At 38.3% G+C, this 23,283-nt stretch overlaps 1 protein-coding gene across 2 annotated transcripts in view; it reads left to right on the top strand.

The window, feature by feature from the left end:
* Window positions 1–23,283, top strand: part of GOLIM4 (golgi integral membrane protein 4) — a 56,841-nt gene that overhangs the window by 13,487 nt on the left and 20,071 nt on the right. For both annotated transcript variants that reach the window (XM_067536541.1, XM_067536542.1), the window contains exons 3-6: window positions 18,577–18,651; window positions 19,931–19,980; window positions 21,401–21,454; window positions 23,128–23,278. In XM_067536541.1, coding sequence (XP_067392642.1) covers window positions 18,577–18,651; window positions 19,931–19,980; window positions 21,401–21,454; window positions 23,128–23,278 — 330 coding nt within the window. The remainder of the gene's footprint in view (window positions 1–18,576; window positions 18,652–19,930; window positions 19,981–21,400; window positions 21,455–23,127; window positions 23,279–23,283) is intronic.

Below are 23,283 nucleotides of genomic sequence, written 5' to 3' on the forward strand. Positions count from 1 at the left end.
CACCCATACACTGCCTTGAATCTTGTGTTTTTATAAAATATTCAGAATCCAATCTCACCTCAGCATCTTGAAGAGGCAGTCACTGCTGTGTCCCATCAAAGTAAAAATGACTCTAAACAAACTTTCATTATTGTTTGCGTGTCATTGTAGCCGTATTAGTCCCAGACCTGAAGAACTCTGTAAGCTCGAAAGCTTTTCTCTTTCACCAACAGAAGTTGGTCCAATAAAAGATACTGCGTCACCTACCTTGTCTCTCTAAACAAACTAGGCAGCCAAAGTCCACCATTCAAAAAACACGTTATTTAAAGCATAAGGCCACATTTTGGTCTTAGTGACAGGTGGAAAAAGAGAATTTGGCCAATAACGCAAAATATGTTTATATTTTCTTTTATACAAGTGGGGTCTGGATTTGTTGCTTACTTGGGGTGGGAGGGATGAACAAGCTCTTGTTTCCTAGATCTGCTAATGCCTTATGGGGGAATTTTAGGGGGGAAAAGGTTCTGTTTAGGGATTGTTCTGCTTTTCTTTGAAAACACATCAATAATTAAACATACTTATTAGGGCTAGATTGTGTTATTTAGACACAGTTTAAGTAAAGGGTGGCATGAGTGCATTGTTGCAGGAGCTATTGTGACTCCATCACCATTCCTCCCTGGTCACCCCTCATGTGCCAGGAAGGGGAAAAGTGACTGCATCCCTGAAAAGGGTGCAGTCAGCTCCCTGGTCAGTGCAGAGAGGGAGATGACTGAGCCATTACTGCCTGCTTCCCATCCTTTCCCCTCCCACTTGCTTGCATGAGAGGCAGGGAAAGCAGCAGCAGCCACCATGCAGCTGGGCACAGGACCTGGACTTGCCTCTAACCCAGCTTTTCAGGGGCGAGGTGGAAGGGAAATCATTCCATCCAACTACTCCTCTCTATGGAGTCTACTCCTCTCAATAGGTCTAAGAAATAATGTTGCCCCTCATGATTATATTGGCAGGATGATGAGGAGAAAAAGGACAGAGAAAAAACAAAACTTAGAATGACACCGTGGGTAATTCAAAGAACAGTCTAAGATACAACTATACAGTTTACCAACAAAGGAATTAAGTAACTATCATAAACATGTCTGGCATATAAATGTCTAATTTATAAAGCATTTAAAACACAAAACAAAAGTAATTAAAAATCAGAAACTCTGGATTCATAAAGCAAATGTTAATCTGAACCACTGGGCTCATTATCATCATCTGACATATCTTCCATTTTTGCTGTTGTTTGAACTAAAGCATTTAACATCATCATACGAGAAAAGGCAACTTTAACCCATCATAATCTGCTGCTGTTTAACAGGGAACACCTCCAAATGCAACAGATCTCAATGAAATGAACTCCGCTCATTATTTTCAGTCAGGAATATTAAGAAATAATCATATTGCTGCAAAAGCATAAAACTTCTACCCAGGGTTAGCAGGGTCATTGATTAAAAACAAGCCCTCAGAAAGGAAAACAAATAAAAAGGGACCTTGAAGTCCAGAAGGCACGGCAGCTGCGGCTTCTTCAAGAAGTGTGTGTGAAGGGGCGCACTGGTTAATCACACTCTTCAATCATGTCCTCTGGAATGGGGTGTTGGGTGGTACCGATAGTGGGAAGCTGAATTGTAATAAAAAGAGGAGTTAAAAACTGAACAGGTCAGAAGTTAGTGCTCTGAGGAGTAATGTCTATATTTTCTTCCTCTCAGGTCAGTTCTGACCGGGGAGTCAACAAATTGCCCTCAGGAGCCCTGGGAGGAGGAACAGCAGTCTTTTGTTGCATCTTTCTTTCCCTATTTCTCCCACTAAACCACTCCAAGAATGGGTTAAATATCATAGCCCCATGGTTCTTTCATAGTTAATGTGTCTGGCAACTTAAATCACTTACGGTTAACACCTGGACTTGGTGATCTTTCACTTTTTGGGGAGGAGGAGCACTTTGCACCACTCTTAAGCAACCCCAGCAAGTTTTCCAAGGATTAGTATCTAAGAGTTCCAATCTCTAGCAGTAACACTGAAGGAAGCTGTGGCTCAAATGTCTCCAGCTGCCTATTCCTGCACCATCTGCCTGTCCCTTCCTGAAATTCTCAAACTCTTATTTTTTATTAGTTTTTTGTTTGCTTTTAAATATATCTAAAGTTACAAACTGGAGGGGGAAAAAAAGGGAGGGGCCCTGTAAGTATAACTGTAGTCAGCGCATTGGGAATAATACAGTATAGACAGGGAAGGGTCCTCACAGTCACATGCAGCTGTGTTTACTTTGTGTTGCTGCTCTACAGTGTTTACTTTGTGCTAGGTCTTTAGAGGCCTGTATTTTCGTAGCCAGACACAGAGATCTGTCTTTGATGCAACATTCTACAATTGGCAGCCTATCGTATATGTATGTTTGCATCCATGAAATGGTATGGCTTTGTTCGTGAGAGCTGGCAGTGCAAGAATAGTAGCTCTTGGAATGCTGATGACTTTCCTATTACAGCTAGTGTATCTTCCTGAGAGAGGAAATTAAGCTCTGTCCGGGAGGGTTGTGTGTATTTCTCTCTGGAACCGATCACAGTGCTTGCGTTGGCCACAGGAGTTACAAAAGGTAGACATAAGCACCGAACACTCTGTATGGAAGAACTACAGAAGCTGCGACTAAGATTTTCAAGTGATCAATGAGTTTTGGATGCCCAACTTGAGATCTCTCATTCGGCCTAATTTCAGACTGTGGCTGAGCACCCACCTTGCCATAACCAGACCCCATTGAGGTGTATCGTGGGGTACCCAAAAATCAAGGCAACCAAACTGAGTCATATTGAAAAATCATAGCCATAGTATGCTTGATCTTCCCTGGGGAAAGAAAGGGTTGATGGGAGGGTTTTTCTTACTGAACAACAACAACATAGGCCTGATTCTGTTCCCATTTATACCAGTGTAAATCCTGATTAATGCTGTTGAAATGACTGGATTTATCTAAGCATGAAACTGGCTTCCCCTATAAAGAGCCTAATTTTCTGCTTTCGCCAATCAGGTGATTGAACAAAGGTCAGGCATGCATGTATTTGTGCATAAATAATAAAGGCCTCGGGAGGAGATGCATCTCTAGATCAAAATGTCTTGGATTATATACAATCTCCTATTCAGAAATGTATTCCAAAGGCTCTGACATGTAGATGCATAACCAGTTTTTGCAAGCCTTACCCAGCCATCTCTCCTCGTCCCTTACCCCCCACTAAAAAAAAAAAATCAGACAGATGCTGCTCTGCCTCATCAAAGCAAAGGAGGATATTGAGTAGATTTACTATTATGTGGAACAATAATGCCCTGTTCTTAGAAGAAGCACCTTGTTACCATCTGTTCCACTTTTCAAGGAATGTGGTGATTGTACCCAGAGTATAAACTTTAAAATCATGTTCATCAGCATAATAAGTCTTTTGAAGCTGTGTTAGAGTAAAAGGCCAAACGTCTTTATTGAAATTATATTTTATACTTTGTAAAAATATTTCCATATCTGTTCAACTCATCTGCCCTCAACCTTGAAATTAAAAGATCCCGCTTCCCACAGCTGAAACAGTTGTAAGTAGATGTGCCTACTCCTCCTGTTTTATGACAGTGTGGGTTCTCTGCAAGATTTTCTTTAGAAAAGTACATTTTTAGCTTGGACTGTTTTGGAGGCTGAAGATGAAAAATGCTGCAGCTAGATACAATCTCGATTCAGGGATCATTTTGGTGGTGTACACCATAGTTTCTCAACCTGTGGTATGCGAGACACAGGCAGAGGGTACTTGGGGAAAAACTGAGTGAAGGGGAGGCGGGTGGCAGCTGCCGACTTCTGGCGAAGTCAGGCTGCAGCAGCCCGCTTCTCGCCCTGTCACAGCTCCTAGCTGGGAGGCGGGTGGCAGTCGCTAGCTTCTGGGAGAGGCAGGCAGCAGCCCCCTGCTTCCCACCGGGTCCCAGCTCCCAGGTGGGAGCCCAGTGGCAGCCTCCTGCGTCTCGCGAGCTGGCCTCGCCACTGGGTGGCAGCCACCCGCGCCCCAGCTCCGAGTCAAGGAACAGCCTCCAGGAGCGCCGCCTGCCCGCATCCTTGGGTCCCAGCTGGCGCAGAAGCCTCCTCTGGCAGTTGCGCACCTCCCGGGCTGGCAGCCAGGCAGCCACCACCTGCAACTTGCCCAGGTGGCAGCCCCCCTCCTTGGCTCAAAGCTCAGTGCCCAGAAAACTTGTCAATTTCACTGCTCTAGCTCCAGATTTTACCAGTTACCCTCTTTTCCTGTCTCTCTCTCACCCTTTCCTCCTCTCAAATCTATGGCAAAAAATTTGGTGTGGCACTTTATATTCCCCAGCATTGGCATGCCGCTCAAAGCCTCCAAGCTTTGGCCAACATCACCTCTAGCCCAGGTTCATATTTGAGTTGTTCACCCCTGGTGTAGAGGTGGTAACCCTACTCACACTAGATCTGTCATATCACGTCATATCATCATATCATATGCCTTATATACTCAGCCCTTCTTCCAACATATGGCTCACATTAGTCTGTAAATATAAAATCCCATGGAATATTGAGTGTTGGGGTACTTATCAAAATTTTCAGAAGTTAGGGGGTACTTGCTATTTAAAAGGTTGAGAAACACTTGTGTACACTAATCCAGGCTCAGAGTGATATGCTGGACAGTGTCCCTGAATCCAACCCCAGAGCTTTGCAGACAGTTCCACTGCCCATCCAGAAAGGGGCTGCAGGATCATTGGGCATGCACTAAAATACAGATGAGAACAGCATAGCTGGACTGGTGCTACGCTCGAAACTAGAGTCAGAATAAAAACTAGAGCTGGCTTTTTTTTTTGTGTGAGGGGAGAAATGGTGTTTTGGCTGAAATGAAAATTTTCATGGTTTGAAATTTTCTGGTTTTGATGAAAAACTGAAAAGATGTGGTTTGGGGGTCTCCCTCCACTCCCTTTTTTCTGCCCTGTTTTTGTTTTGTCGAAAAACTGAAAAATGTAGAAGCAAATTTTTCCTTCTGTTCATGTTTGTTTTTGTGGAAAACCCATCATTGTTGAGCCCGCTTTAGAGACAATAATACTGTGTCCTCAAACCCGTATTCACAAAAGTGATTTCAATGGAATGATTCTTGAGAATAAAGGTTTGCAGGTATGGGGAAGGGAAAACTTGAGTGCCACGTGCCTTCTTGTAAGGTACTGAAAAAGGGTCATTCCCCCTAGGACTTCCGCTCAGAGGATGGTATTTTTCTTCTGTCTTTTACTGCAGTTTTAGGTTGGAAACGCTGCTTTTAAAGCACGTGTTTGGCACAGACTGTCTTTCAGTACTGCTGATAATATGTAAGCCTGTGTCACAGGAAGGTGACGCTCAAGCAGTAATGGCCCATTTTGTACATCTATGTATTTTGGTGCGTCCAGCTTCTGCAGAGCTATGAAGCATTTATGATTTCTCTTTTCAATTATATCTGTAACTGTTTGGTTTTTGACGAGAGCTGTAAGCATGCACCCGCAATGACACAATGAATGAATAGCACGCACAAGATAATTAGGCTTTCCACGTTCTTTTGTGTGTGGGGTTCATTTTTTTTAATTTTAATTTTTAGTGACTTATACCTAGAAGTTTTAATTATTGCATACAGTTGCGTTTTGTGTTTTCTCTTGGTTCCAAACAAATGTTTCCATAATAATTTACTGCTAACCATAACCACCAGTGTGTTATTTGGCTCTCTTAATTCACTGAGCTATCGAGGTCAAATTTGATAGTCTGTTCATGGTTGTAACATATGACTTTTATGGGGCCTTACCAGTTCAGTGTGCTATACAGGCTAATCTGTGCATACTGAAATAGCTTAAAACTAACTAATTTACCTTTCTAGAACAAGGAAGCTTCTTCGTTTTCAGTAACACTAAACGATCTCAGTTTAGCAGTTCATATTGTGCTAATCCATGCTCCTTAAGAATGACTGGCATTTGTAAATAGGGTTAGCAAAAGGCTGACACGTAGACAGTTCTAAAACAAAGCCCACTGGAATGTTAAAATCAATGGTTATAACCTATTTAGGAAAGCTCAAGGGAGCAAAAGTGGCACTGAAGTGGCAGTCTATGTTAAAAATGGTATTACCTGTTTCTAAATCACTGATAATTTTCTTTCCGTTTAATTGTTTTTCCGTTATCTTAAATACATATGGATCAGTGTCCTAACAGAACAAAACACAAGCAGGGTTATTAGTTGTGTCTGCTACAGACCACCAAATCATACAATGGAACAGGAAGACCATCTGCTTATGTATCTGTCAATGTTTAAAAAGAAAAAAAAAGCTGCGTGATTATGGGACTTCAGTTTAAATGACATATGCTGAGGGTCTCATGCTGCCAGTGCTAGAACATCATTCACATTAAATATCATAGATGATAATTTCCTAACTCAAAAAACGTTGCATCTAAGCCAGGGGAATTCTATATTAGACTTCATCTTGACAGATAAAGGATGGATCACAGAACTAAAAATTAATGGTAGGTTAGGTATAAATGGTCATGATTCAATCACATGTATAATGTGCAAACAGAATAAAGTTCAGACCATTAATATGTATATATTAGTGTGTGTGTGTGTGTGTGTGTGTGTGTGTGTGTGTGTGCGTGTGTGTATTTGGTACTTTAAAAGGCTCAATTTCCACAAAGCTGAAAACAATTATAAACCCAGTTACCTGGGGGGAAAAATTTAATTGAAAAAAGTGAATGATAATTGGGAATTGTTTAAGAACACGTTAGTAGATGCACAAAAACCTACAATTGAGGAAGAAGACTGTATTGGTTAAAAAACCAACCTGATTTAGAGTAGAAGTGAGGGCAACTATAAAAATGCGTGTATGTATATATAAAATAAATGGGAAAAAGGATAATTTGATACTAATGAATAAAAATTATTAGCGAGGAGTTGTAGAAAATTGATAAGGTAAGCAAAGGGCCACAAGGAGACATCTATGGCCAGCAGTGTTAAGGATAATAAGGAGATTTTAACTATATTAGGAACAAAAAGAAACCTAACAGTGGAATTGGTCCATTACTTGATGGAAATGTTAGAATTATCAATAATAATGCAGAAAAGGTGCAAGTGTTCAGTAAATACTTCTGTTGGGGAAAAGCAGATGTAATCACATCATATGATAACACCTCATTCCATTCCACTGATATTTCAGGAGGATAGTAAACAGTGGCTACTAAAGTTAGACATCTTTTAATCAGCAGGTCTGGATAACTTGCATCCTAGAGTTTTTAAAAAGTTGGCTCAGGAGCTCACTGAATCATTAATGTTGACTTTCAATAAGTTCTGGAACTCTGGGGAGGCTCCAGAAAACTGGAAAAAAGCTAATGTTGTGACAATTTTTCAAAAGGGTAAATGGGATGATATGGCATCAAGATAATGAAGCGGCTGATATGGGACTCAATTAATGAAGAATTAAAGGAGGATAATATAATTATTCCCAATCAATGTGGGTTTATGGACGATAAATGCTGTCAAACTAACAGTATCATTTTTGATGAGATTATAAATTTGGTTGAGAAATGTAATAGTGTTGATTTCATATGCTTGGACTTCTGTAAAGCATTTGATTAGGTACCACAGCTATTTCTTAGCAATATGAGGATATGTTTCTGGGATAAGCCTACTAGTGAAGAATAAATAAATAGTAAAAAGGATTATTTCCAAAAGCCCCAATCTTCTCCCATTTGTAGAAATGAACTCAAACTAAGCTTTAGAATCTGCAACAATTGGAAGTTTTTTAATGTTTTGTGAGGTTGGTTTTTGTGGGGTTTTTTAGGATGGAACCAGAAATAGACGTGCTAAAATACTACAATAATGCAAAACCAAGGGTCTGATAAGCATCTCAATCCTTAAATGCTTATCTGAGTTACACCTAAACTATGAATCTTACGAAGCTCTCTCATGATTAGCTCCGATACTTTTTTTCATCTGTTATCAAGTTCTACAAAATTACAATGTCGAATATTCTTTGGTGTAGATAACATAAATTTCATAAGGTGTATCTGTAACTACCACCATCTTGGCCAATATACCAGGAATTGAACAGGGGAGTTGTAGAACTGAAAGTGTGAGTGTCTACATCTTGAATTAAAGAGGCAACCAGGGACTATAAAAAAACTCTTATCCTCTGGATCAGACAGAGGGGATATAGAACACAGACGTCAAACTATTCATATGAGGTTTTTGTAATGGCATTCTTTGTATTATTGGAGTGTTTCTCGCATACAAAGCTTTGTCAAAAATATATGTGAAGGATTGAAATTTTGCATAGGAGCAGGAAGAATCTACAATAAAAAAGTTATACAACCTTGCAGAGAAGACCCTACATAATTCATATCAGTCACTGTGGTATTTTTATATTAAGTTATATATAGCAAAAAAAAAAAAATCTGACAGAAGGTATCATGTTCTCTAGTGTTTTTTTTCTTCAAACATTTAAACAAGAAAGTAATTGTGTGACACTGTGATATGTTTTGGATGGAGACTTCACCCATTCCCGGTTCCAGGGACAAGTAGGTATCACGACACTATTATTTGTGCAGGACTTTTATGATACATGGGCAAGTGATGTATGTCTTGTTTTCTTTTTGTGCATCTATAGTCAACAATAACCTTATGACTTATACACAACAAACACCTGAATTTATAAGCTAGATATAGAGAGTGACTCTTTTTAAAAAAAAATTAAAATCATGTTCAACATTTGTTACAAAAATCTCTATTACTTTACAAGACATCAAAAGTCAAAGCAGTGTTTACTTTTTGGGAAGCACTGCTGCCAGCATGTCATTTTGCTCGTCTTGAAAAGCTTTTTGTTCTTCCTTCGTGATATCAGGCTGTAATTTATTTAACAGATGAGCAATTATCTGGAAATATAAGTCTGTATTGGGACAAATCTGTTTCTCTTACATGAACAAATATTTCTGTTATAGAATGTAAATGTGATTCTAAAGACATAGTATTGACCTTTTTTTTTTAAAAAAAAAGAAAAATGAAATTACAACACTCTGCAGGCAATTCTAGTTGTTTTAAATTAACAAAATAATAGCAATCTGCCTCTGCCCCAAATCCTTCTATGCATAAATTGTAAAAATGCATATTTTTACACAGAAAAATCAGTTTGTCCTTTATGAAGAAAAATAGCGTTTTTAATACCAGGGGTTCCCAAACTGCGGGTCGCATCCAGCCCACCAACATATTTTGACAGGCCCGCTCCCCCCTCCTGGCCCCGCCTCTTCCCCCCACCCCTGTCCCACATGGGCCCAGCACGCCGCTCCCAGCCCCAAGCAGTGCCGCGGGGCGGCCTCCCCCCCTCCCAGCCATGCTGCTCCCAGCCCCAAGCAGCCACGCCCCCTTCCCAGTCCCACCTCTTCACCCTGCCCCTTCCCACGTGACCTGGGCCCAACACCCTGGCCAGGAGCCCCTCCCAGCCCCAAGCAGCGCTGCACGGCTGCTGCTCGCCCCTCCCTGCCCAGCTCCACCCGTTCCCCCCACCCTTCCCCTACGTGACATGGGCCCAGCCACTCTGACCACCATAAGAGCAAGACTGAGGGGTGTGGCCCTCGCAGCTGAAAGTTTGGGGACCCCTGGTTAAGACTATAAAACGGGAAAAATGCAATATTCTTCAGCATTATACTATCTCTGTAGTGCTTCTGTAATGTCACTTCCTGCACTATGGATCACAAAATAAAATGTTCCTACTTTCAGTGACTGAAATACTGCTGCTTTTTACAAAAATCTGCTTTTCACATACATTTCAGATTTAGCTCTCTGTGAAATATGTAGTTATAGTGCACAGTCTGAGCACAAGGAGGTGGATTGTGGTGGAGGGTGATATTATCCCAGGATCTACCCACCAACTCTGAAGTTGGATGGATGGATGTTTCTGCTAAAATGGTCAGCAGTGAAATAGTGGATCATACTATTTGATCCACAGTCCTCCAAAGACTCATGGAGAGTAGTCCCATTGAATTCATAATGACGACTCATAACGCATGAATAACAACATAATAGAAAGCAAGTGCATAAGACTGTGTTATTGTGATCTAAATAGTTACTATTAGGCTTCAAAGTCAATCCCACAAAGATATGAATAGATCACTTCCTGCCTCGTAGAACAGTTTTTTCTTTCTGTCTGCAGAATTAAGAAATAAGAGAGCACGTGTGGATGGCTATCTTTCTGACAAAAGACTAGAAACCAATAGGGTTACCAAAGAAGTGCCAGTGTGGCATACTACATACTGCTGGTTCAGCCCAACTTTCAGAGTTTGTGTGAGAATAATACTGAGTATTGCCAAGATTACTACTGCCTGCTACTTTTAGACCAAAGAAGATTTTTCTGCAGGCTCAGAGAAAGTTTGGAAAGTCATGTAGCACAGAAGCCTTGATATTCATTCAATAATTGATTAGTATTTTGTATAATTTTAATATTTTTCAGCCATGTTGTAAACTTAACCTTTCAATGCATGAAGCAATGTGTGAGGGTGTTTGAAACTTTACATTTCTCAGATCCTCTTTCTGACATACCAAGAAAGTGAAGTATTGTAGCAGCAAAAGAACTGATAATGTGATATAGAAAACACTGGCTTTTTAAATGACAAAAATGGCTTTAATTTAAAAAATGGTTTAAGTTCCTGTGAGTACAAAACAAAGATGAGTGAACTAGTCATGAATGCTAAGTAAGCTTTCTTTCATCAGATCACTTGACTCCTGTGTTGTAATTACCATTCAGGAGTGATTGCAACAGAGCAGTTTTTTTGAGAACTTACTTGTTATTTATCTACATGGTGTTTTCTTCCCTCCTCTTTCCCCCTACCCCCCTTTTATTTAATTTATTTATTTATTTATTTGGTCATGGCAAATTTTAAATAGAAGATTTTAGTCTGAGCTGAATTCAAGAAGACTAGGGTGCCTCCCATTTCCTGCCCTCTCCTCCCCAATTACTTTGACAAAACATCTTGACTGTCCATGACCTTATTGGTTCTATTTTGGGCTTTGTTCTTTGAGGCTATATTGCTTGCTCCTGTACAGTCATCTATGGAGTTATGAGGTGCCTTTTTCAAGCATGCAGGTAATTTTATAGAATTAACAGCTATGTATATACCAGCTTTATCTGTGTGCAGGCTCTTCAGTTCACATGTTCTATGCAGCAGCCATTAGTGACATCAGCAAAGATGCATAAGGAAAAAATAATGCTGTATCCAATTAAAGTAACAGGTATGCAGAATGTAGTTACTGAAGTAACATTGGGCCAACACAGAGTTAGCCCCTCTTCACTGTAAGAGCTAGCTTGTAACTTTACATGCTGCCTACACACCTTATGCCCCAGGAGCAAACCAGACTAGTAAACAAATTGTGACTCTTCACCATTTTCTCCTCTGCTTCTTCCCACATGGCTCAAGGGGAGGAGTAAGTTACTTCACCCCTTTTCATGAAGCAGTTTACTTGATTTTCATCCGAACCTGCCTGTGATTTGACAAAAGTTCAGCCAACCAGCAATGTTTCTGCAAAACATTTCAGGTTTGACTGATCAGCAGCTTACATCAAAACTTCGTTTTGTTGTAAAATTCCCAACCAGCTGTCCTCAGGAACCTGGGGTTCAATTCCCTGTTCTGCCACACATTTCCTGTGTGATCTCAGGGAAGACACAGTCTCTGGGGGGCTCAGTTCTTTATCTGTAAAAGTGGAAATTATAGCACTTCACAGGAGTGTTGTCAGGATACATACCTAAAGATTGTGAGGTGCTCAGATACTGTGATAATAGGGGCCATTTAAGATCAATAGTGTGCTAGGTGAGGCTGAGGTTGGGAAAGTAAGAGGAAAGCAACCCTAGAAACTTGGAACCCTAGAAACGTCTCTTCAATCCTGCCAAATTCTGAAAAGAACAGTATGGAAACTGTGGTAACACCTTTTACAATTTCTTTCTTAATCAGAGAACTTTGAAAACCATGGATTTATCTTTCCCTGGAAAAAGATCTGTTCCTGAACCAGTAAATAACCTGGGAGTGGGGGGTAATCTGAACTCTTCTTTCCCAGCTCTTTCCTGGGTTACATTTTGTGCTTCTGAATCATCAGCTCATTTGAGACATTCTAAACATTGCCTAATCTCTGCACTTGCTGTCACCAATTCATTACCAACAGTTCTGGCTGTGGATCTCCTTAGAGCAACTTCTTTATTTTGTCCATATTAATATAATAACCATTTCGTAATTAAGGAAAACACACATTCTAATTATCCTTGATGTGTATATTTCAGCCCCATCCCTCAGCCCATGAAATCATACGTTTCTTTACCAGTGAATATAAAACACACATTTTAATATTCAAAAGGCAAATGAGGTGTGGGGCAAACAGTGTGGACTAGTGATTCTCAATCTTCTTGAGCCCAAATACTGTGTATACTTCTGCCCCTGTTGCAAATGAGTACTGTTAATGAAACCACCACCCTCTTATTTTTGTTTCTACTATGGCTTTAGACTTTCATGGCTGGAATACCATATGTTAATTGGCTTTGACTAGCATCTTCTGATAAGACTAGAACGTGTAAGTAATTTATAGCTTATACATAATCAGAATCCAAAATATTTATTGAAATGCCAATCCTGATTCAGAGGAGAGACTCAGATCACACGCTTAAACGTGGCATAAGAAGTGGAGTACCGTTAGTTTAGTCTCTAGGTAATCTCCTCCCTTCTCTAGAAAGTCCAGATTCAAAACCTTCTCAAACAAGCCTGGATTTACAGCCTTGATACCAGTAAAATTAGAATATCGTGCTGGGTAGAGAAGCAGATAGGAGTGTTAGCACTTGTGTGTGCGCCCCCTTCTGGGCTTGTGCCCTCACGTAACCAATTGCTTTAAGTATTCAGATCACATTTGTTTGGGTCAGGTTCACTTATTCAAAAAGGAAGAGTTTATTGGACATGGCATAGGATACGTTCATACAGAAGCCATCTCTGGAGCCTGACTAATGGAACATTGAAAGAGTTCAGTTGAAATTCTGTTAACAAAATTTCAAGTGTTGCACTTTGGCTACCATTTCCAATGTTATACAGGCTCAGAAGAAGGCATCTGCTTTGATTTCTGTAACAAAGAAATCCAAAATGCAGATCAGTATTTAGTTTATAAACTTCTCGTGGCAGGGACTGTGGATGGGATGTTCAAAAGTGCTTCTTTCCCATAAGCACATTTGAAAATACTATGCCATGTGTTTTAGTTGTTAAGGGGCCAGATTTCTAAAGGTATTTAGATGGTTAAAAATGCAGATAGATGCCTAGTAGGATTTTCAAAATCACGTAAGTGGCTGATTTTAATGGGAGCTAGGCATTTAGGAGGATTTCATAATCCCAGTGGGTGCCTAAGTGCATCTTTAGGTACCTAAATACCTTTAAAAATCTGTCTCTCAGGTCCAGATTTTTAATGGTTTTTAGACATTGCTGTGCTCAACATTGCAATGACAGTGTCATTTTCAAAAATGATTTAGGCACCTAAGAACCTAAATCCTACTGTCTGTGGGATTTTGACTTCTAAATGCTTAAATTTCATTTAAAAAATGAGATTTAGGCTGTTAAATCAGTTAGATATTGCAATACCTAAATACCTTTAAAAATCTGGGTGTTAGTGGATAGCACACTAATGGCTCTGTATAAATAAAGAACACCCAGGCAATACATTGGATTGAATCTCTTTTGTGACTATGGGCCAGATCCTAAACTGGCATATATCAGGTTCACTAACATTAGCAGAGCTACATCAATTTATATCAGCTGAGGATTTGGCTCTAAAAGTTCAATAACTTACTTAATTGCTATAAAATTGAACGTTTGTCCTGTAAAAGTAAAAAAAAAAAAAAAAAAAAAAAAAAAAATCTCATGCATATTTTTCCTCGACTAAATTGTTTTTTCAAAGGAACATTGAAGGTATAAAACACACTGAAACATTGAAACACTGAAACATTGAAAACACATTGAATTCTTTATCTCCTTTCTTCCTGCCTACACCTCATTGTTTTTCACTCTTTAAATCAAAGTTTGCTGAGGAAGCTACCATAGCAGGCAAAGTAGAAGAAGTGAAGTGAAAAATATTTCTGCGGAATCTTATGACTTAGCCTCTGCCTGTTAAAAACCCTAATGCTACTCCTGATAGCATGGGAGGAGAAAAGCACTATGGATTTTAATTTCTCTCGTGAGTTGCTATGCTACAAGCACTGCTCCTTTTGCAATGTAATTCTATATTCAAAATCCTTAGTGCCAAGATAAAACCATTACTACCGTTCTTCCTTTTTTTTTTCTCTCTGTTGAAACTTAGTTGGTGGTGACTTTGTGAATATTCATTGTACACTTGTTTTTGTTGCTGAGGCTCTTGATACATTAGTTCATCTTGGCTGATGCCCTTGACTTTAGAGGCTCAATAGCAAAGTAGAGATAGGTGACAAGGATTGATTAGCAATCCTGCTTCTAAGCGAAAATGTAAACACTTCTGTATAAATCACTAGCCAAAGAGTCTGTGGAATGCATGTTAGAGGGATTAAGAACAATTTTTAAGGCTGTAGAGCAGTCTTTTAGAACTGCCAAGATGCAAATCTTTACTTGATGTTTCTTGATCATGGTTTACTATGTCACTCAGTACCTACTTCACTCTTTGGGCAACATATTTTCTATTTTTATGGAAATTTACAATTTTCACTTGTTTCATAATTTGCACGGACACTTGAAAGTTACTGTTTGGACAGGGAACAATGTCTTTCAACACAGCTATGTAAAACTGCACTTTTACTCCACAGGGACTTGTGTGAACATTTTCCTTCTATTTCAGATATATCTGGGTTTTGATTTTGAGATTGTTTGAGTTTGGGGTTTGTTCAAACCTGAAACTCCAAAAAGAAGAGAGTCCCTCAGAATTGCTATATTTTCCCAATCTAATTGTGATGTGAAATCAAGAACTGACCTAGTTTTGAGCAAACCTGAGGCAGGGTTGACAAACTGTCTAGAATCTTTTAGTGAATCTGCTCTGGTTTTGGCTTCACGTGGTATTGGATTTAATTGTAAACATTTTGCACAGCTCTAGTTTTAAATTTCTAAAAGGATTAATTATTTTCCCTTACAAGTGTACTGTCTGTAGCCAAGGCATTGAGCATATCATTATGGTTCTCAGGTGCTTAAGAGGTATTATCTCAGTTGTCTAGAGACAATTGGAAGTAGAATTAGTATATAGCAAATTCTTAAACTGTGACCTGCAAGGCAAAGTTGACTGATCACACTGGGTCTCCTTGTTTCAAAATGCTTTATTGCATCAAAGTAATGAAATATATAGAGTCAAAATACTTCCCTGATGTTACACTTCCATCTAATCAATTGCTTTATTAGCCACAGGGATGACGTATAATCACAAATGCAAGGGGAGATGGTCCTTGTGACCATCTTTGTAAAGATATGGTTCACACTATGAAAATACTTGAATCTTGAGTATATAGAATCTCTTTCCTACAAGATATCCCATAACTGCAAAAGAGAAGTCTTCCATTGACTAAGAACAATGCAATATTCTCTTTCTGTCTGGACAAACCCAATAAATGGATGTGAAACTTTTTTTTTTTTTTTTTTTTTTAACTTGTAGAAAAATGGGTTGTCAGTAGACCATAACTGTTTGCTATGGAGTATGAGGGAAGTAATATCACAAAGCATACATGCTAGGATGTTGGCTGAATTACAAGATCACCAAAAAATAGTGAATATGTAAAGTTTGATTAGTAGTTTTTGGTGACTTGATTTAGACTAAGATATTGAAAGAGAAATTAGTTGATGTGAACTCTGTAGCACTCACTGAAGCATACCACAAACCAAATCATGTCATCCATGGAAGCACACTATTAAACCTTGGCAAAGACACCACATTGGCTTTGCAAAGAAGAATAAGTGGTTTAGTGGTAGCCAGTGATTATTCTAGAAATCCAAAAGTGACTCGCGACACATGTTTCTGTTGCTCAGACGATTGAGGCTTTTGTGGGATGTTTCCCACCTATGTTTATGCCTGAAGAGATTATGGACCTGAGTTTGTTTCAAAGCAATGTTGGGTTTTCCTAGGAAAATTCAGTCTCACACACTGGATCAGCTGCATATTATTAAATGTCAAACTGGCTGGCCAAAGGCTTACTACAAACTCTTAGAGGGGCATTGTAGAAAAATGAGGGAAGAACCCTATAACAACATATAGCACATTTTTTTCATACAGGTGTGTACCACAAACCACCCTCCAGAACACTCCAAAGAGTTCTTTCTTAAACATCCGTTAAGAATTAGAATCCATTATCTTAGCTCAGATTTAACCAAAGAACTAGATGACATAGCACAGAACAGGAACATAAACGTCCCAGGTTTTTATGCCTAGACCAAAAGAGTGTTGGTTTGAAATGACAAGAAGTGTTGTAATATATTGGAACATATCTAGTTGAATTAAATGGAGAAATATGGGAAAAAAATGATCAGTTATTAGGTAAGGTTTCAGAGAATAAAAAAATTGAACACTGAGCATGTAATTTCTGTTAAAGAAAATCATCACCCTTTTTACTGGCCTTGATGATACCACTAGTGAAATGGAGTGTAAAAACAACAATTATACTCTAGATAGCTAATCTGAATATATAGATTAGGAATAATATCCTAACTCATCACCACCTGCCTGAATCCAACCAATTCTTATTGTTGAACCTTTTCTAGTTTAGCAATATTGTGGTTAACCGTTGCTCCATATCTATCAAATCATGCATATATATATGGCTGGGTACAGATGAATTCAGATAAACCTGAGAGGAGGACAACAGCTGCTTTTCTGAGCCTCCAATTTCTTTAAGATTTAAGTAGTGTAGGAAAACATGCATAAATTGCTACCTAGTTAGATGCAATTCCAGGATAGTTTTTTGAATGACAATGAATGCATTTAAAAATATATATATCCATTTGTCTTGATGCTGGTTTATTGTCACTTGAGGTGAATACATTTTGCTGTTGATACCCAAAGCAGCATTTGCTTATTATATATTGTCTCACACTATTTGCTTACATAGACAAACTTCTATTGTGTATGCCTCACTTTTTACAATAACAAGTAAACAGAGGATAAAAGGAGAGCATCATTTATAATTTTGTCAATTTAAATAAGTAATTTCAGCATCTACATATGTCTAAGACCATGCAAAAAATTTTGTGGTTTTTAAAAATCATATTTTCCTATTTTAAATATTTTTCTCTCCCCAGTTGCTCTATGCAAGACCCACATAAATAACTGACTATAGAGGGGGGAAAGCAAAACAAAGTGCTATTAGCAACTATACAAAGTAAACACATTGAAAAAAGTAGACAGCAAATTTTCTCATTTGAGTTATAGTAACTAGGTATTACTTGTAACAACTGTAGATTGAAAAAAAATTCATACACAAGAAATTTGGGTTGAAATGAGATCTTTAACTAAAATGTTTAATTGCCACTAGGGCAATAATTAATATAAGACAGTTTAGAAGTTTTGACCTCTATTCAAGAAAGCACTTAGGACATGCTTAAATTTACTCATAGGTTTAAATCCCATTGAAATCAGTGGATCTTAGACTCCCTTTGTGAATTGAGATGCTTTCCTGAATTAAGGCCTTTCATACCTTGGATTGATGATGTGAAAAAAATGAAATAGCTTCTCTGAGTTGAAGTGTTACTGTGAAGGATGACAGGGCCCACATAGTCTGAAGGTTATCCTACTGATTCAAATGATCTCCTTTCTATCTCAGCTCCAAAATGAGTGGGACATCTTGTATAAAATCTGATTGTCTTTTGGATGCCCCACTCCCAGCAAATGCATGGTGCTGATGTCTGAATCTACTTTACTTATATGGCCTCCCTGTACTTGAGTATCTCACAGTCTTCAGTGTAGTTATCCTTACTGAGGTGTGGAAATACTATTACCCTAATTTTACAAATGGTAAATGAGGCACAGAGCAACTAAATGACTTTCCCAAGGTCAAACAATACATCTATGGCAGAGCAGAGAATTGAACTCAAGTCTACCAACGTCCTGGCTAACCCCCCAACCACTGGATTATTTCTCCTTTCTCTTCTGCCCTACTACTTTGCCTGTCTATTCCATTCTTGTGAGCAGGTGGAGCACTGCAAGAATTCTGGTCTTTTAGAACTCTAGCAGGATTTTTGAATTTTTCCTTTATCTGCTCACAGGCAAGGCAGAAGAGAATGGAACGATGGCAAAATTCACACATTGATACCAAAAAAACAAAGATAAGATGGTAGGTCTAATTTTAGGCCTTCCAGCATTGACTGTCCCCATAAACAAATAAGGTATATAATTCACTTGTCATGGATAGAAACAGAATCTGAGTAATAAATAAAAGACTAACTGGCTAGGACTAAAGTTTAAGGACCAGATTCTCAGTTGGTATAACTTTGACTTTAGATTATCCTTATGCATTCTGCACCAATACTATTTATTATGTATTGTTCCCCTTTCTATTATCTGTAAAATGAATTACTATGTTCAAATCTTTTTCTTTTCAGTTGTCTATGAACACAGGTCAAGATTAGAAAAGTCTTTACAGAAAGAAAGGCTGGAACATAAGAAAGCAAAAGAAGGTAAAACCTTGCTTTTCATTTGACTTCTCGGTTATCTTATGTGTTTTAAATCATTCTGATATTTTTAGATGTATTTATTTTAATATATACACACACACATTTTATAAATTATGGATCTCTGTAATTCATTGGTTGGTCCACTGCTATTAAGAGGTTGCTAGATATAGGAAGTTGAACTTCTATACTATAAAATATATGTGCAAGTCCTTTTATTGGATATTTAAAAAAAAACTCCATAAGGCATATGTCCACAGGGCCAAATATATATCTATTTGATGTATTCTATAAAGTACTCAGTTAGGCCCTGATTCAGACACTTCTATGCTTAAATTATGTGCTTAAATGCCTGTCCTGAATAGAGATGATTTTGTGAATCTGCATCTTATTTAAATGTCCTTGAATAACATAACACTGGACATATGTTGTGCTTGATTATGCAAGTAATATAATATGTTTTTCTTTTTTTAAAAGACACCATCTGCAAAAGCCTTAAGAGCACACTGTCTTTTCTAACTTATTTTGCATGGTGAAAATTACTTGGTTGAAATTTTAAGGCATGAGGTAATGAAAGTCAACCCTGTACTCTTCCTAAAAATAGTTGCTGTTAGCTAGGCAGTTCTTGGCCCTTAAAATAAAGCATGCATTAAAAGCTGTTTGGTGTTTTCTTGTCTTAAAATCCTAGATAGTTTTGTGGTGCCATCTAGTGGACAACAATCAGTTATTCATTACGTAAAGGGTAGGTCATCTTTTTCAAAATTAGAAATAACGAAGAATACAAAGGACATCACAATGAAAAGGGAGTTGAGAGGGTTATTGTGGGTTCTGCTTTTTGACTTTCATTTGTTCTGACAAGGATTCGTTTGGCTGACAAGGATTTCAAAATTTTATCTTCTCATAGGAAAATGCATAACTTCACTTCCCCTTTCTTGTTAATAGCACTACTGGGCCTTTAAATCTAGTACATAAGCCCTCTGAACCACTTTTCGTTTCCCATCAGTAGTATCAGGCTTGCCTTGCCATACTTTGTACTGGAATAAACTGTTTTATATGCAAATACTTTGACAACCAGATTTAAAATTCAAACTATTTCCTTCTTAGTTTTTATAGTTCCTCAGGAAAACTGTAAATGCAACAGTCCCAACTTTGTAGCCACTTTGTATGTGGAATTCCCATTTAAACATGAAGGTATCTTGACTACAGAGTACCTACAAACCTTGACCCCACAAGCTTTTTTTGTCAGTGAAATATTTCTTTAATATTCTCCTTTATTCTTTCCTAGACTTTCTTGTTTATAAATTAGAAGCACAAGAAACACTAAATAAAGGAAGGGTAAGTAAAAAAGAATCTTAAAGAATTTGTATCAAAGAATAATGGCATTACTCCATTTACAGAGGAGTAATTTAAAACCATTAAAAAAGATGAGCCGTAAAAACACTAATTGAAATAACCTTGACTTACTCCACTTTTGCTAAGCATGTTAAACAACCCGTTTGAAAGATCCGAATGATGTGAGTTGTAGTAAGAGAGGGAATTTCTTTCTAGGGAATTTGGAAAAATACTCCTCTGATTATACTACAGTAGCTGAACGTAATTCTAGGATGTATTAGCAGGAGTGTTGTAAGCAAGACACAAGAAGTAATTTTTCCACTCTATTCTGGACTGATTAAGCCCCAATTGGAGTAGTGTGTCCAATTATAGGCGTCATATTTCAGGAAAGATGTTGACAAATTGGAGAAAATCCAGAGAAGAGCAACAAAAATGATTAAAAGTCTAGAAAACATGACCTGTGAGGGAAGATTATAAAAATTGGGTTTGTTTAGTCTGGAGAAGAGAAGACAGAAGGAGCACATGACAACAGTTTTCAAGCACATAAAAGGTTGTTAAAGGAGGAGGGAGAAAAATTGTTCTCTTTAACCTCGGAGGACAGGACAAAAAGCAATGGGCTTAAATTGCAGCAAGGGGGGTTTAGGTTGGACATTAGGAAAAACTTCCTAACTATCGGGGGTGGGGGGGGCGTTAAGCACTGGACTAAATTGCCTAGGGAGGTCGTGGAATCTCCATCATAGGATATTTTTAAGAGCAGGTCAGACAAACACCTGTCGGGGGTGCTCTAGATAATATTTAGGCCTGCTTTGAGTGCAGGGGACTGGACTAGAAGACCTTTCAAGGTGCCTTCTAGTCCTACAATTCTATGAAGTTAATGGTACTCTTTTTATAGTAGCTGTCTCCACTCAGCCAATCTTGACTGGAGAAAATGAATAGGGAGAGAAACAGAGATAAGAAGGTATAAATCCTGTTGCTTCTGTCTTTTTCCTATTGGACAGAGCCAGAGTCTCATAACCAGTAGTTTTTTTTTATTGGCAAGTTAAAATCCCCAAGAAAGTTTGGTTTGTGCAATAGCTGCCAGGAGGAAAGTTATGACTGTCATTGGAAATATACTTGAGATCTGTAAAGAATTCTTTATAATGATAGAAAGTAAAAGCATGTTACTGTTTATTTCAGGCCTCAAGTGGGGAGAAAAGAGTGGGAGGAGGAGGAGGAGTTTAATTAAAAATACACTTCTACTGCACCTGTTGTAGAGAAGCTATATCTGGTATTCAGAACTAAAAGGAGACCAGCCCTAAACTGAATTATAATTGCTAGTTTACAGTTTCTAAATAACATTCTTTACAAAGGATAGGAGCATGAAAGTGCATAAGGACATGAGATTCTGCTGTACCTTATTAACATGAATGTTTTCATTTCTCAGCAAGATTCAAATAGCAGATATAGCGCATTGAATGTACAACACCAAATGTTGAAGGTAGGTACCAGAGAGTTTCTCTCAGCCCATTTCTAAGAGTCAATGTATTGTTTGTTTCAAAAAGGTATTTTTCTTTCATGAATGCACTCTAAGAATAGACTGATTGCTTCTTGTACTGAATAGCTGTGTTTTCTAGTGAGTTACATAATTATTTGAGGGGGATATTGACACGCATGCCACTAGATAAAATTGGAAAAAGAGTTTGCACATTATAAATCGTTCTCAATATCCAAAGTTGTAAATACCTTGACATAAATTCTGGAAATAGTTTCAAGATTTTTCATAGTTGGGATCCAGCAAACAAAGAATTACTCCTTTGCCTTTGTTTTGGGTCGAATAGAATCACTTCAATGCAGATATTGTGCACAAGAAGTCCATTGAAAAAGATAGGATTTTTGCATTATTCAGTTATGCTTGGTGCAAGTATAATATGTAGTGTGGAACATGTACACTAAAATATGCCATGGCAAGTAACACTGTGTACACAATTATTAGCCCTTCATAAATGGTAGCTAGCTCTACTTCAATATATCTTAATATTAGAAGAATATCTTGCAATTTAATAATGATATTCTTCTAGCGTTTAGCTATTTTTCATCTTAGATGCAGATATATGCACAGGAAAAGATTCCTGGAAGGTAACGAAAAACAGAGGCTTAAAAAAAATTAAATAGCATGTTTTGCCAGTGGAAGTGGGTTTATTTGTAGAATTGCAATTTCAATACTTAGCTGACGGTGGGGAAAGGGAGTTGTTTGTTTATTTATTTATTTTAGTTCTTATGTGAAAATGAAAGAAAACATAAAGCAGGTTAGTTTTAAACTTGCACTTCATGACATGAGCCTTTAAGGTTAAGGTGGGATTTTTCAAAAAGTGCTCTGCATTGGCCTAACTCTGCTCCACTGAAATCAACAGTTAAAATCACCCTGACATCAGTAAGGACAGAGTATTAGTGGTTTTGAATATCCTTTGCTTGAGGGAGATTTTCAGATGTGCCTAAGGGATTTAGGATCACAGTCCCATTGATAATCAACGGGAGTTGTGCTACTAATTCCATCCAACACTTCTGAAGTCTTTCCAGCTTTGGTAGGTTTTCTGGTACTATTAATGCAGATTTATCAGAAATTTTACTAAGCATTAGAGATTTAAGGGTTCCCCTGGATTTACAGCAATAGCTCTGCTATTGCAAGTCTTTTGTATGGAACCTCTTAATCTAGTCCAGCACCATTGAAGTCAATGGAAGTTTTGCCGTTGACCTCATAGGAGCTGGATAATGTATGTGAAGGAACCTTCTGGAGCATGCTGTGAGGTTGGCTCAGAAATAATATTCCATATTGGCTGTCAAAGCAGCAGACAAGTCATTGACAATATTGACTTCTAATATTGCTGTGCGTCCAGTAATGGAGAGATTCTGCCTCTGAGAAGGTGTATTCAGCAGCTGTCAGAGGGATATAACAGTTGCCAGGGGGATAGTAAATCCCCGGAACAGGGAGCTAGCTGGCACAGAGGCCATTTTGTGTTGGGCAGGAGGTTTGGTATGCAGGTTTTGAATAAGAAACTTTTTGTTATGAATGCTTTCTGTTCATGTGGGTTTATTTAACCAGTTGCCAAAGACAATATTAGCCAGATATGCAGATGCAGAACTCCTTCCAGTATCCAACTTTGGCATTTGCAGAGTCAACATGAAGAACTAAAGAAACAGCATGCAGACCTCGAGGAGGAACACCGAAAACAAGGAGAAGACTTTAGGACAACATTCAGCGATCACAAGCAGAAATATTTACAATTACAGGAAGAGAAAGAGCAGGAACTCTCCAAGTTTAAAGGTATA

This window comes from Emydura macquarii, unplaced genomic scaffold (assembly GCF_026122565.2).
Source record: "Emydura macquarii macquarii isolate MOO-44397 ecotype Brisbane River unplaced genomic scaffold, CSIRO-AGI_Emac_v2 contig_3603, whole genome shotgun sequence".
Lineage (NCBI taxonomy): Eukaryota > Metazoa > Chordata > Testudines > Chelidae > Emydura > Emydura macquarii.